This window comes from Petaurus breviceps, unplaced genomic scaffold (genome assembly GCF_028583685.1).
Source record: "Petaurus breviceps papuanus isolate PSGF00001 unplaced genomic scaffold, PetGlider_PUasm1.0 688, whole genome shotgun sequence".
Classification (NCBI taxonomy): domain Eukaryota; kingdom Metazoa; phylum Chordata; class Mammalia; order Diprotodontia; family Petauridae; genus Petaurus; species Petaurus breviceps.
The window spans coordinates 17,967,806-17,981,458 of NW_027186457.1; the positions used below are offsets into that span (position 1 = coordinate 17,967,806).

Consider the following 13,653-nt stretch of genomic DNA (forward strand, 5'->3'; position numbering starts at 1 on the left):
GAGGAAAGGGAGCCTCAGAGAAGCAATGAGACTTGGCCATGACAAACAGGTAGCAAACATCAAAGGAAGCACTTGAACCCAGGCCCTCTGATTTAATACCCAGAACTTTTTCCACTCTTTTCAGTGTAATACATTATGAAATAACGTTGCAAGGTGGGTACTAAAGATATATCTTTGTGTTAATAAATGGAGAAACATGCTAAGAGGTTGTGTCTCGAGAGCCAAGATTTCCACCTAGATCTACCTAATTTAATGTCCATCCATCCATAAAGACATGCAATCATATAAAGATTTTGACATCCTTGCAAGTTCTTTGAAGGCATATTTCCTCATCTCCATATTCTTAGCATCTGGAAAGTTCTGCATGTATGATAGGCGTTTCTTCTAACCTAATTTCATCCTACATGTACTCAGTCAATTATATGATGTCTTTCAGGTTAGCATGCAAATGTTTTGAAGGCATAGGCCACTTTGTATTTTTACCTTTTTTTGTATTCCTATTAGCTAGTAGGTCTGGGCAGATAGTGACCAATTAATACATGTCAATTGCTTTCTTAATAATGATTTATTAAGTCTTAAAGAGATGTTACCCTTTTTGTATACCACTTCAATTAGAATGAAATGTTACTTTTAAAACAACCCCTCAGACTAAAATTCAGAAGTTTTTTAACTTCAGAATCTATTTGGCAGAGCTGCAAAATCCAGTTGGAAAGGACCATTGCACTGTTTAAAGTATGAGAGGTTACTTTATCTTCATGGAAACACATTTTGTCTTCTTAGTTATAAAATTTCTTTTTTTTTTTTTTTTTAAGCAATCAGGGTTAAGTAACTTGCTCAAGGTTACACGGCCAGTTATTTCTGGGTGTGGTGCTGAGTGTCTGAGCCCGGGATTCGATCTCTAGGTGGATCCCAACACTGGAGCCGGTACTCTTACTCGCTGAGCCACCTGGCCACCCCTAAACAATTGGGGTTAAGTAACTTGCTCAAGGTTACACGTCCAGGTGTTTCTGGGTGGGTGCTAAGTGTCTGAGCCCGGGATTCGATCTCCAGGTCTTCTCAACACTGGAGCTGGTGCTCTTACTCACTGTGCTACCTGGCCGCCCCAGTTATAAAATTTCGATGTCAGTTGGGGGAGGTTCAGGTTTGACAAAGGTCTAATCTCTATTTAAGACTGTAGGGTGAGTGGATAATGAATTATGAACTTCATAAAGGTTGATCCATTTTAAAAATATATTTCATAACTAGATCATTGTCATCTTCGTTTTTCTAAGTTATTACTTCATTTTAGATGCCTCTATTGTTTTTCAAGATTAATTCCATTTTGATTTATGTTTAACATAAATCAGTTCTTAAAGCAAGAGACCTGAGTATTCAGGCATTCTTCTGTTTTGAATTTCTTTCATATTTTGCCATTTTAACTGTTATGTGTCAAGTGTGTGCACATGCATATGTGTGGGAGGGGGGCAGGGAAGGGGAACCAGGAGAGAGGGGAGGAGAAAAAAAGAAGATAAAAAGACTGTAAGACTGAATAGAGAGTTAAGAGAGATTATTTTTCAGGGAGCTAATAGACATACAAAAGCCAGGTCACTTCCTCACTTTTGTTTCACTCCATCAGGAATTCTGTTCTGGTCCATGGTATCAATTAATTATTCCTAGTATAGACAAAATGAAGTTGATCTGGAGTGAGGATTAAATTTTGGAAGCACCTTAAGTTCTACTGAAAGTGAAACAAAGGTGCTATTTTCCACGAACAATGTAGATTTCCATATGGATAGTACTATGGTGGTTCGGCTCACCAGGGATCTATGTATCTGTCTTGTAGGATCTATTTAGGGCTTGGCATCTCCCCCAGAAAGGGGAAGATGCAAAAAAGATTACTTGTGGAATATTGTAATGTGGGTTGGATGGGTTTCAAAGTCCAACCAACCTCATGGGCAATACAACAGTGAGAAACAATGAATAACTAGCTGTATTGCCCTCAGAGAACTCTTAAATTGTTTCCCTCTTTGTGGAAATGAACCATTCTCTGTCTAAAAGGTCATCAGACATACACAACTTTGGGGATGTTGTTTGCTAGCAGTTATGACTATAATAACTTTTGGATATCTGTTGCAGGCACCAGTGACCATCCCTAAAGTGCTATGCCATTATCTTAGAAAGATAATCATAAGAAAGTTTCCATAGTGTCAGTACACTCAAGGATATCACTCATCAATATTTTGCTGCCTAATTTAATCTCTCTCTGTCCTTGTCTCCCTGTCTCCATATCTATCTCTCTATCTCTGTCCCTGTGTGTTTATGTGTTTGTGTTTGTGTGTGTGTGTGTGTGTGTGTGTGTGTGTGTGTGTGTGTGTGTAGGGATACGTTTTAAAAATGTCACCTGGTGGAAGAAAGGCATTGAATACATTACTAACTTGCATCAGCTCTTTGACCTATGCTTGTTCATCATCTCACTCCTAAAACATAGCTTTGTCTTGGACCTTCTCTCTCCACACACTCCCTTGAAAATCTCATCTTCTCTCGTTGGGTCAATCAGTTATCACCTCTTCCCTGAAAACATCTATCCAGTCGAACCTTTCCCCGAACTCCAGTCTTGCATCTCTAAATTTCAACTGAACATCACCCGGATGGATGACAAGCTCATCAAACTGAACAGCTTGGTGGCACAGTGTGGCATAGAGTGATGGACACGGAGTCCGAGACACCTGAATTCAAATCTGACCTTAGATACTTACTATCTGTGTGAATTTGGGCAAGTCATCTAGCCCCTCCTGGCTTGTTAACTCATCTGTAAAATGGAAATAATAACACTTCCCCTCCAGTATTTGTAGAACTAAATTAAATAATACACTAAATTACTTTGTAAACTTTGTGGTGTTATAGAGATGCTTTTATTGTTAGCATATCCAAAAGTGACCCCACCTCTCCCCAACAATAACAAAAATCCTAGTCCATTTTCCAAATTTTTCTTTTTCTGTGGACATTATTACTCGCTTCTCAGTCATTCAGCTTCAAAGCCTGTCTTCTTTCATTCTTTCCCCTTTCCCTCACTACCTACCCTACCCTCTCCAATCTGTTTCTATCTCTCCAACATCTCTCTGATCTGTCTCCTGCTCTCTACCCACAATGCTACAACCCTGGTTCATGTTCCTGTGATTTCTTACCTATACTATTGCAATAGTCTTTCAACTGGCTTGGCTACCTCCAGTCTTCTCTGCAATCCTTCCTTCATGTAGATGCCAACATCATCTTTGTGAAGCTCATGTCTGAACAGATCCTACTCCAAAGACAATAGTAGCTCCCTCTTGTGAATAAGTTAAACACATTATGGAATCACATCCTATTTAGTCTAGTATTTAAGCCCCTACCTTCACCCCCCAATGTGGCTGCAATGTGCCTTTTCAACCTTATTTTATCACATTTTTCTCCTTCATGTACACTATGTTTTAGAGAAGCTTCTGGACACAAGCTGTTCTTCTTCCTCCATGGGCTAATGTAGACCCCTTTCCATTCCTGGAATTCACTCTTCCCTGTCTCAGGCTTTCAGAACCATCCAAGCTTAGATCCTTTTATCACCATCTCCATGAACTCTTTCTTGATCATTCAATCTCTTCTATTTCCTGGAGGGTTTTCAAAGGACCTCTCCCTTGCCCCATTACTCCCTAGCCTGTGCTATATTTGTAACCACTAGAAGCCATTGTGGGTATTAACAATCTGTCTATTCTTCTCGGGTTCCTTGGGCCAGCTGGTTCTCATTCACCCAGTGGTTCTGACCCCAGCAGGAGGTTTAGCTGAGGTCTGATGTCAGTCTAGGGGTGTGTGCATGTCTATCAATCAAACCATTTGACTTCTCTTACTTATAATTGTCAACTAAATGGCTCCATACAAAGGATCATTATTTTAATAAGCAGTGTAATTGGTTAAAGTAAAAGATGATAAAATGGATACAAATTCCTCAAATGTAACATTAACTGTTAGTTCATTTGATATCGAGTCCAACCCACTAGGCTACAAGAACTCTACTTGGATCGGCCTCCATTTCTGTCTGGGTGTAGTCTTCTCTGCTAAGGTCTGAGTTATATCAAGTCATTTATCTCTTTGGGTCTCAGTTTCCAAGTTTAGTGGAAGGTATGAAAAATTTGAATGTTGAGGACTGGGAGTAAAATCCTACTTCTGCCATTTTACTACCTGTGTGTCCTTAAGTGTATCACATCACCTTTTATTGTGGCCTTGGTTTCCTCATGTGTAAGATAGGCTGATCTAGATAACCTTTACACTTGCATTCAACTCTAAATCTTTTAATACTATAATGATTATGGGCTTTAAAGCCCTTTAAAAATCTATAATACTGTGAAAGTATCATTAAGTTGAATTTCTCCCAAGAAAGATAGAAATTTGTCTCCTAAACATTCATGGCAAATGGAAACACCAATCTAAACTAAATTCTCAATGTAATTTTAATCAGCCTTGACTTTCTATCACTCTAATCCATTTAAGTTGTATAGGGGTCCACAAGTCTCTAAATAGATTTGTACATTTTCCATGTGCTACACAGTTTCAGCCCAATGCAATATGTTGCCAATACTGAAATATCCATTTTCAGTTGCAAGTCTGGAATCTTGAGCTAGATCGTTTCCATTTATTTGAATATTGTAGCTTTTTCTGGTGGATTGATGATATTTTGATCTTAATCTTCCTTTCCAGTCCCTGGTTTCTTCAAAGTCTTAGACCACCAGAAGAAGAAGGAAATTCTTTGAATTTCTATCTTGCTTTGAATTTCTATCTACTCTTTTAAAAATGTATAACTACCTTATAAATATTTTATATACACTGCAACACTTTACCTCACAGGCCACAGTTGTTCCTCTACCTCGAGCTTTATAAAGTTGAGAAGTGTTTGGGACCAAGTGTGGGTGTCAGGCTTGAATAAAAGCAAAAAGCTTTGTTACATCTCCTCCCATGGTTATCCAATACCCCACTCCCTTGCTCAGTTTAAAATATATAAAACCGAAGCACACGTGTATAAAAAATTCATGATTTTCCTGGTTCAAGTGTGTTTTACATTTCATTTGGTTCTGCGAGTGCTACTTGAGAGCAAGACTGTTCTAAACTTTGAAGGAAAAGGAAAGTTTACCTAAGCATTGGATGTTAAATTCACAAAAGAGGATATGGGTTGAGAAACAAATATCATAAACAATCAATAAATATGCCATAAGACCAACTTGGGTTTCTGTCAACTTGTGGTTCTCATCAGCTTACTTGTAGTAAGGTTACAAATGTTCTAATTGCATCTTGTCATGATAAAAAATTTCATTAGAGCCTGGGGTCTAATTGCTTCTGCTAGTAATTGGGATGAAAAGTTATACTATGATCGAGTCTCTTATCATTTCCATGGGGGGTATTAGCAAGAGTGCACCTCATTACCTTCCCACAAAAAGAAAACAAAAGAGCATCCCTTGCCTTCTGAAAGCAGATCCAAACTCAGAAGGCACTAATGATATTTCTATAGTGTTTCAGGGACGAGGACAAACTTTGTTGGGGGAGGTGGGAGTGTGTTGGAGGAGGGCACTCAATACTCTTCATCAGTTTGCTTAAAACAAAGACCAAGATTTTTACTTTGCTTCTAACATTTGATTTGTGGCAAAAGAGGCTTAAAAGCTTCTTACGCTACACTGTGGCAGAATTTATCTGTAGTTTATCAAATCCAAGTGTCTCTAGCAAAAGACAACACACACTGACTTCATAAAAGGAAATAGCTCAGTTTTAATGAGGACCCATTCATTTCTTACTCTTAACTTACATAGGTATTCAAAGGGCTATGCCTCATATTTTAAAGACCCAAAAGGACATATATACTATATACACTTTCTAACCTCTACATAGAAGGCAGTGTACAAATCCCTTTAACCTTGGAATTTCTCCCTGACTGGATGTCATTTAATGTAGTTTCATCTAGTGTTGCTTTGAGAAGCCCTTCTTATTAATGCAATACTCGAACCACTACAAACATTGCTTCTATCTGAATATTTTCATTTTACTAGGAACAATTTTAGGTAGCACAGCAACTATTCTAAAGGTTAAACAATAGTTGTTTTTTTTTTTAAGTACCAATTATTTTCTCTAACCAGCTATAGCACATCTGTGATCTACTTAAAGACATCATGATAGAAGGAAATGTATTTACTAGAAATACATGTGTGTATATATGTACATATATACATATGTGTATGTACATAGACATGTGTACACATATGTCTATATATATATACAAATTATGTATATATATTATATACATTTTTTTCTTTCCTCTATGCTCTTACCTTGAGAGGCCATGAAGATGTCTCAGTCACCTCTTCAAAGGGAGCCAGGTTAAAAGGAATGGCTTTTCTTGTTGCAGCAATGAGAGAAAACACAGCATGTGTAAAACTTCAGAAGGTGTCTGTCTACCTCTTGTCAGCTTACAAAATAACTGAAGAAGTGAGTACCTTCCTCCAGTTCCCAAATGCTGCAGTTGAAGAGCGTGGACAACAGGGGGAGATGATGATACTATCTTATACAGTAAACATGACTGAAAGTCATCTGATACCTTAGTGGCAGAAGGAAGAATTTAGAACCCATACAAATGAGGAAACAGTAGAGTAGGAGATGTTTCTCAGTAAAAGACTCCATCTCATCCTCACTTTTCTTCTGACAATTATATGCTGTGTGTGTGTGTGTGTGTGTGTGTATTTTTTCCATTCACTATATGAGATTGGGATGATTTTTTTCCTTTCTAATTTTTGGGCTACATAGATTACTTCCTCAAATCTGATTCTTGTAATAAAGAATCTAGATGACTGAACTTAGAATCTTGAGATTCTAAATGTATTTTCAAAATACAGAGAATAAAACAATGTTATCAAATCGCCCATATTCTTTTTAATTTTGTTTTATTATGAACTAAAAAATTACCTCAGAGGTCATCTAGTCTAAGTTGTACCTGACCAAGGCTCTCTTATTTTTTTTTCCAGAAGAAGATGGCTTTTCTATTATTTTTGATTCAGAAATGGAGCCTACTTCTTTTTAATGGTTTTGGCTTGTTTCAGACAATAATGGACATTGCAAAATGCAGAACTCTAGTCAACCTACAAATCAATAGGTACAGCTTCTAATTGCCTACATTGTGCATTGAAAGAAAGGGACGATAACCTTGACCTGGGAGCTCATATTTCTAGCACAGGTGACTAAGTCACCATGGAGATGATGTTCACCTGGTTTATTGTACTGACAAACATGATTTACAGCTGTTGGACTGGGAGGACCCATGGCAACATCAGCAAAATTTTAACAGAAAAATTTCAGGCTGTCACTTTCATAATGTAAGTCAAATTGATATTCTCATTCTCTGTCTCTGTCTCTCTCCCTCTTTCTCTCTCTCTCCCTCCCTCCCTTCTCCACATTTAAAAGTACAGACAATAACTGCAAAATGCAGCCAATTTACTTCTAAAATGAAAAAAACCAAACTAAGATGAAAGAATTATTACAATAATTTATATTTGTTTGAAAGCATAGAATTTAGCACATAACTTTACATATATACTTTCATTTATTTTAGGCAGCCTGGAGTATTGTTTGTGGTGTGCTATTGTTTGATTATCATTGAATCACAACTAGAAAATCTTGAGTCTCAGTCTTGTTTTGAGTAGGATTTGTCTTTGTACCCAGAGCACCTAGCATATATAGAGTATTTAATCAATTCTTGTTGATTGACTGAGTCAGTCAACAAGGTCCTTTGAATACATACAATTCAGTGGTTTTTCAACTTTTCTGATTTCAGTATGAAGTAAAAGTTCAGCTCCTACCATAAATATGCTCAATTCAATTCATTTCCTTCCAATGCATTTCAATTCAACAAGTACATATTAACTTTCTTCTTTGAATAAAATACTTACTTGTATTTCCATGACATTAATTTTGGACTTTCCAAAGTCAAATCTAAAACTGAGTTCAAGGGGCATTCGTATAAAGACAGGAAATATGGCAGCCACAGCACTGGTGCCATTACCCTCTGTCTGCCCAGTCTCCTGTGGCAGGCTTGTTGTTGATTCATTGCCCTGGAAGCCGCCCTTGTCAACAACCAAGAAGGGGCATTTAGTTTCATGATATTACCCTCCTTGGCAGCATAGGATTTTCTCTCCTGCCATGTTCCACTGTACCACTTGGCTTCAATATCCAAAGGGTAAATAACTTCTTTTTTTTCCAATGTATTTTTATCTTTTTTTACCCTGTAAGAGGCTCAAAGTCCAATACATCTATCAGATTCCATAAAAGAGTGCTGCCTCATAAGCTCCAGAATCATATGGCATTGGTTATTATCCCTCCCTCTACCTTAATAATGAGAATTTTCTGGTATCTTGGAAAAATGTTGCATATGGGGTGGAGCCTACTCAGTAAGGATTCATAAGAGGGACTCAGAGTATCATAGACAACAGAAATCATGTGGTTCAAACCATAGCTAAGTGGTCATTCTCTTGATGACATTCCCAAGTTGTCATTTCTCTGTGCCAGAATTTTAACCTGTCCCACCTCCCCCAAGGACCTAACCCAGTATCTTAAACATGGTATAACCTATGTGTGCATTGAACTGTTGACAACTGAACACCCACTATGCATAAGGCATGAATGAGGTAAAACCTTTCCCCTCTAAGAGCCTATAATTGAATGGGGTTATATAGGAAACTCAGGAGTAACTACAAAACAAAACAGGATGTGAACAGTGCCATGAATAGTGCAGAGGGCTATGAGGAAACAGAGGTAGAGTGAGAATACATTGGAGTGAAAGACAGGGAAAGCCTCTTGAAGGACAGAAGCCATTTTTCTGGGTAGGATGGTTAGAATTTTTGTATGTAGAGATATGGATAGAGGATATTGCAGGGAACAGAAAAAAAAATGATGAATAAAAATTTATTAAATGCCTACTGTGTGCAAGACCCTCATCTTTTTGGCTTTTGTTAGAAAAGTAGATTGTGTTGGTCAAAAAGTATTTTGGGACTATGAGACAGAATCGCTCCAAAAGCTCTGGGGATTCTATTGCCTTTCGGCTAAACTACTATAACAGGCATTTAAAGACCTTTATAATATGACACCAATCTACTATTCTCCATTGATGTCGGAGTATTCTTTCCTCCCTCAACCCCTTACCCCCCAATATATTTTGATCTATGTTTATTCTCTGCACACAAATGTCCATGTACACAGGAAACTCTCCATGCTTAGAGCACTCTGTCTTTCTAACCTCTACCTTGTGGAACTCCTAGATTTCAAGGTTTGGCATAGGTGTCACTCCCTTTGACAAACTATCCTTCATCAATCACACACACACACCCTTAGTAATCTCTCCTCAAATCATTTTGCATAAATCCTGTGTCTATTTGTGGACAAGTTACATACCTCCTACCCTCCCACCGCACAACAGAATAGAAAAAAACTTGAGGGCGGGGGTCTTCATTGTGATATTTGGATTCCTATTGCCTGACTTTGCTGTTTTTGTTTGTCCGCCATGTTGGAAGAGGGCCAAAAGGATATCAGTGATGTCTAGCATCAAATAGGTGCTTAATACAGTCTTTTTGATCAATTAATCATGGTAGATCTTGAATGTCAGGGTAAAAGAGGCATGTATTTCATTCTATAGGAGGTGGAAAGCCACTGAAGATATTCAAGCAGGAGAACGATGAGAACTGAGCTCTAAGAAAATTCATCTTGAAGTATGGTTTTGGGGGTTTGCTTTAGTTTTGCTTTATTTTAGGTTGTTTTGGATATGAGAAACAAGCAGCAGAGGGAATAATTAGGGGCCCATTGTAATATTTCGTATGACTCCTAAGCACCTCCTTTATTCAAGGTATTGTGAGAACTCCTAGTGTTCAGGTGAAATGTATTACAGAATGTAGATTTAGGGTTGAAGGGATACCAAAGGTCATTGAGGTTCCAGCCTCTTATTTTACAGATTAGAAAATTAAGACCCAGGGGGTGGCTAGGTGGTGCAGTGAGTAAAGCGCTGGCTCCTGGAGTTAGGAGGCCCCAGAGTCAGGAGGACCCGAGTTCCGTTCCGGCCTCAGACACTTAACACCCACCCAAAAAAAACTAGCCGTGTAACCTTGGGCAAGTTACTTAACCCCAATTGCCCTCCAAAAAAAAACAAAAAAAAAAAAAAAAAAGAAAATTAAGACCCAAGTTTTGACTTGCTGAGGGTCTCACAGCTTTTAAATATCACTGCTATATACTACTTTCAATGAACTAATAGTAATATATATATAAATGCAGGTCATTTAACTTCATTCCATATAAAAGGAATGAATTGCACTAGAGGATCTCTATGGTCATTTCCAGTTCTAAAATTCAATGATTCCTGTCAAATTCAGCATTCCCTTCCTCCCAACAATGCCTGCCACCCTCCCCCCCCCCAACTTCTGGCTGGAAAGCTCACCACCATATTTGACCCCTCTCTATCCCTTATCTCTATTTCCAATCAGCAGTCAAGTACTATCAGTTACTCCCTTTGAAGATTTGTCACCTCTCTCCTCCTTTCTGTTCCCATTGCCATCACATTAGTCCAGGGTCTTATCTCTCACAGGTTTATTGTCATAGGCTCCTAGAGAGCTTTCCCACTTCCAATTTCTCATCCTTTCAATCTCCATTTCATGTTGTTGGCAAAGTTGCCTTGGGTGAATAATTTCCTCCTCAATTCAGACTTCAGTTTTCCTCATCTATAAAATGTCAGGACTGGCCTAGAAGCCCTTAAAATCCCTTCAGTTTCTTACCTTTTGTGATTTCTTTTTTTGAGACTCCCTAATGATCAATCCTACCACATCATTCCATAACTTACAAATCTTCATTGGGTCCTTAGGGATCCACAAATGGAGCCTAAACATTCAAACCCAGGAGGAGAAGCTCACTGCCATTGGACTTCAACTAACTTTGGGACTTAATCCTCCATTATTCCCTCTCATATATGCTTTGTTCCAACTAAATTGCACATTATTACTCACTGTATGTTTCCACCTCAATGCCTTTTCCAACACCATTCATTATGCCTTGCAAACCCTTCTCCCATATACATCAGCTGAAAACTATCCTTCAAGAGCCAGTTCATATGTACCCATCTCCTAGAAACTTCACCGACTCCCATTTGGAATTCAGTTCACAAACTGTAAGCACCTATTTAATGTAGAACCTTACTCAGCTGCCAATGGAATTTTACTGAAGCACAGGTACACCGACGTTGGTTGCTCCCCTTCCCAAGGAGTTTCTTATTATCTCCAGGAGCAAATGTAAAATCCTCTATTTAGAGTTTAAAGCCCTTCACAAACTAAGCCACTGCTACCTACTCACACTTCACTCCTTTCTCTGCAGTTCACAATTCACGGACACTGGCCTTCGTGGTGTTCTTATACACAACACTCCAGCTTCCCCTTCTATGCATTTGCACTGTCTGTCCCCTCTTGCTTGGAATGCTCTCTCTCCCTTTTAGGTTTCCTGGTTTCCATCCAGGTTCATCTCAATTCCTACCCTCTGTAGACTGCTCTGGGTTCCCTCTGAAGTTAGTGCCTACTCTTCCTTTCCCCTGAGATAATCTTCCATTTACACTGCATTTATGTTTGGTTATTTTCTTATTGTCCCTTCAAATGAAATATGAGATGCTTGAAGGCAAAGACCATATGTTTGCCATTATTTTTATCCCTACCCCTTAGCACAATGACCTGGCATATATCAAGCAATTAATGTGTGCAATTGACTGACACTGACTGACTTTTAGGCACCAGATAAAATACAACATATGAATAAGGTCGAATTTTACCTAAGGTGCCCCCTGCCTCAGGTATTTCATAGCACTATATTTGTAACTCTTTCATTTACCTATCTTGTTTTATTAGTTTCCATGTCTTTTTCCCCCTTTGATAAATATAGTTGGATCTTTGAGAATATGAGCCATGTCATAATTGTCTTTGTGTCACTTTCAGCCTGAAGTATGATGTTGTTATGGGAAAGGGAATCTAAGATCTTACCTGCCCCTAGTCCCTTTGATAGGCTTAAGTTACTCTGAGAACTTTCCTTGATTTGAAAATATACTCTGCCCCCTAATAGGCTGAATGGTCACATGGAGCCTGTGGCAGGAGGCTTGTTTTTCAGGAATGCCCACATCTTGGTGCTGTGTGATTGGGCAGTGGGTCAAGACGGTTGTGACATTATCTGAGCCAGGAGAAGACTATATATAACCTGATGTGAGGTTTTGTTTCAGGGCTCACTTTGAGAAGAGTCATGTGATTTGACCAGACAAGATTCTGGGCAGCTGTTGAGCCCCCCCAGCTGTGAAAACCCAGATGTTGGTGCTTCCCTCTCTGGTAACTAACTAGGTATGGACGTAATGGTCATACAATTGGAAGCCTGTCAGCTGATCTGTTTCTCTGTCTGCTTGTAACCTCTGCCTATAACTTGTTTGTATTCTCTGAAGTTCGGGGTGCTGACCTTTTTCCCTGAACTAGGTAAATGACATATGTTTGATTAAAGCAAGATTGTTAACCCATTTTGAATTGCTTTCCTTTAAAAAAGCACATCTAAGAACCTGTGTTGGCAGCCACATTGGGCATGCTAGGGTGCTTGCTGCTACAGATGCCTTATACAAAGTAAGTGCTTTATCATTGTTTGTTGAATTGAATTCAGGGAATAACAGTATTGATACAAAACATAGACACATGTTTAAAAATGATTTGAGTTAATCTTGCAGATATTTTGTTTATATTAGAGTGAGCATTCAAATATTTGAAATGCCCTAATGTTCAACTAAATGAATCTTTCCCTGTTTTATCAGAATGGCTGGCATTTTGAGATTATGGCATCAGATTTATTATAACTAACAGGAAAACTGCCAGTGGGATGCCTGGAAGACATCCGGGATGTACTTCATTTCACTCTATAACTATTCAGAATCTCCTACAGTCACTTGCTACACTTAGATTCTGACTGGCTATTGTCAAGGCTAAAAAATCAAATTCTGACTTGCTCATCCACAAGACTAACAAAGCATTATAATTAGTATTATAGTAATTTCTAGGTACAACTTATTTCCCATTAAAGAACAGCCTCCTTGCTGTTCCTCTCACATGGCATTCCATTTCCCAACTGAACATTAAGAACACCTGGTCTACAGGACCACCCCCCCCCCCACCACATTGGATGAAACCACAAAAACCTTTTTGCCTAGAAAATTTCCCCTTGAAGCAAGCAATTTCCCCATAGCACTAGAAATTATACCTCCATTTTATTGTCTTGAAAAATCTTCTCTGTGGTGTGTTTTTCTTTATCTTGATCTTTCCAGAGATTTTGAGAATTGCCAGTAAAAAACTGTAGATGTTTTGGAATCTTTTACCCTTCCTGCTTCCAATGTCAATCAATTGATAGAAAATACAGCTTCGTCCTTTGACTTGGCTATGCTGAGGCAGGAAGAAAGACAGATAGGCAGACAGAGCGAGAAGTACTTACTTCAAGCTAGGCCATGCAGTTTTGGGTTCCTTTTTACCCAACAGCATACCATTGGCACTGCATTCTAGCAAGACACTTGTGACATGTTCATCAGTGCTTTGAACTTGAATCCGTATACAGGTTCTCCCTGTTTTTTGC

The 13,653-nt window shown here is 38.6% G+C and overlaps 1 protein-coding gene across 1 annotated transcript in view; it reads right to left on the bottom strand.

Annotated features, from left to right (window-relative positions):
• PLSCR5 (phospholipid scramblase family member 5) overlaps positions 1–13,653 on the bottom strand; it is a 52,795-nt gene that overhangs the window by 31,842 nt on the left and 7,300 nt on the right. Inside the window, exon 2 of the mRNA XM_069104438.1 lies at positions 6,321–6,387. Coding sequence (XP_068960539.1) covers positions 6,321–6,333 — 13 coding nt within the window. The 5' untranslated portion in view covers positions 6,334–6,387. The remainder of the gene's footprint in view (positions 1–6,320; positions 6,388–13,653) is intronic.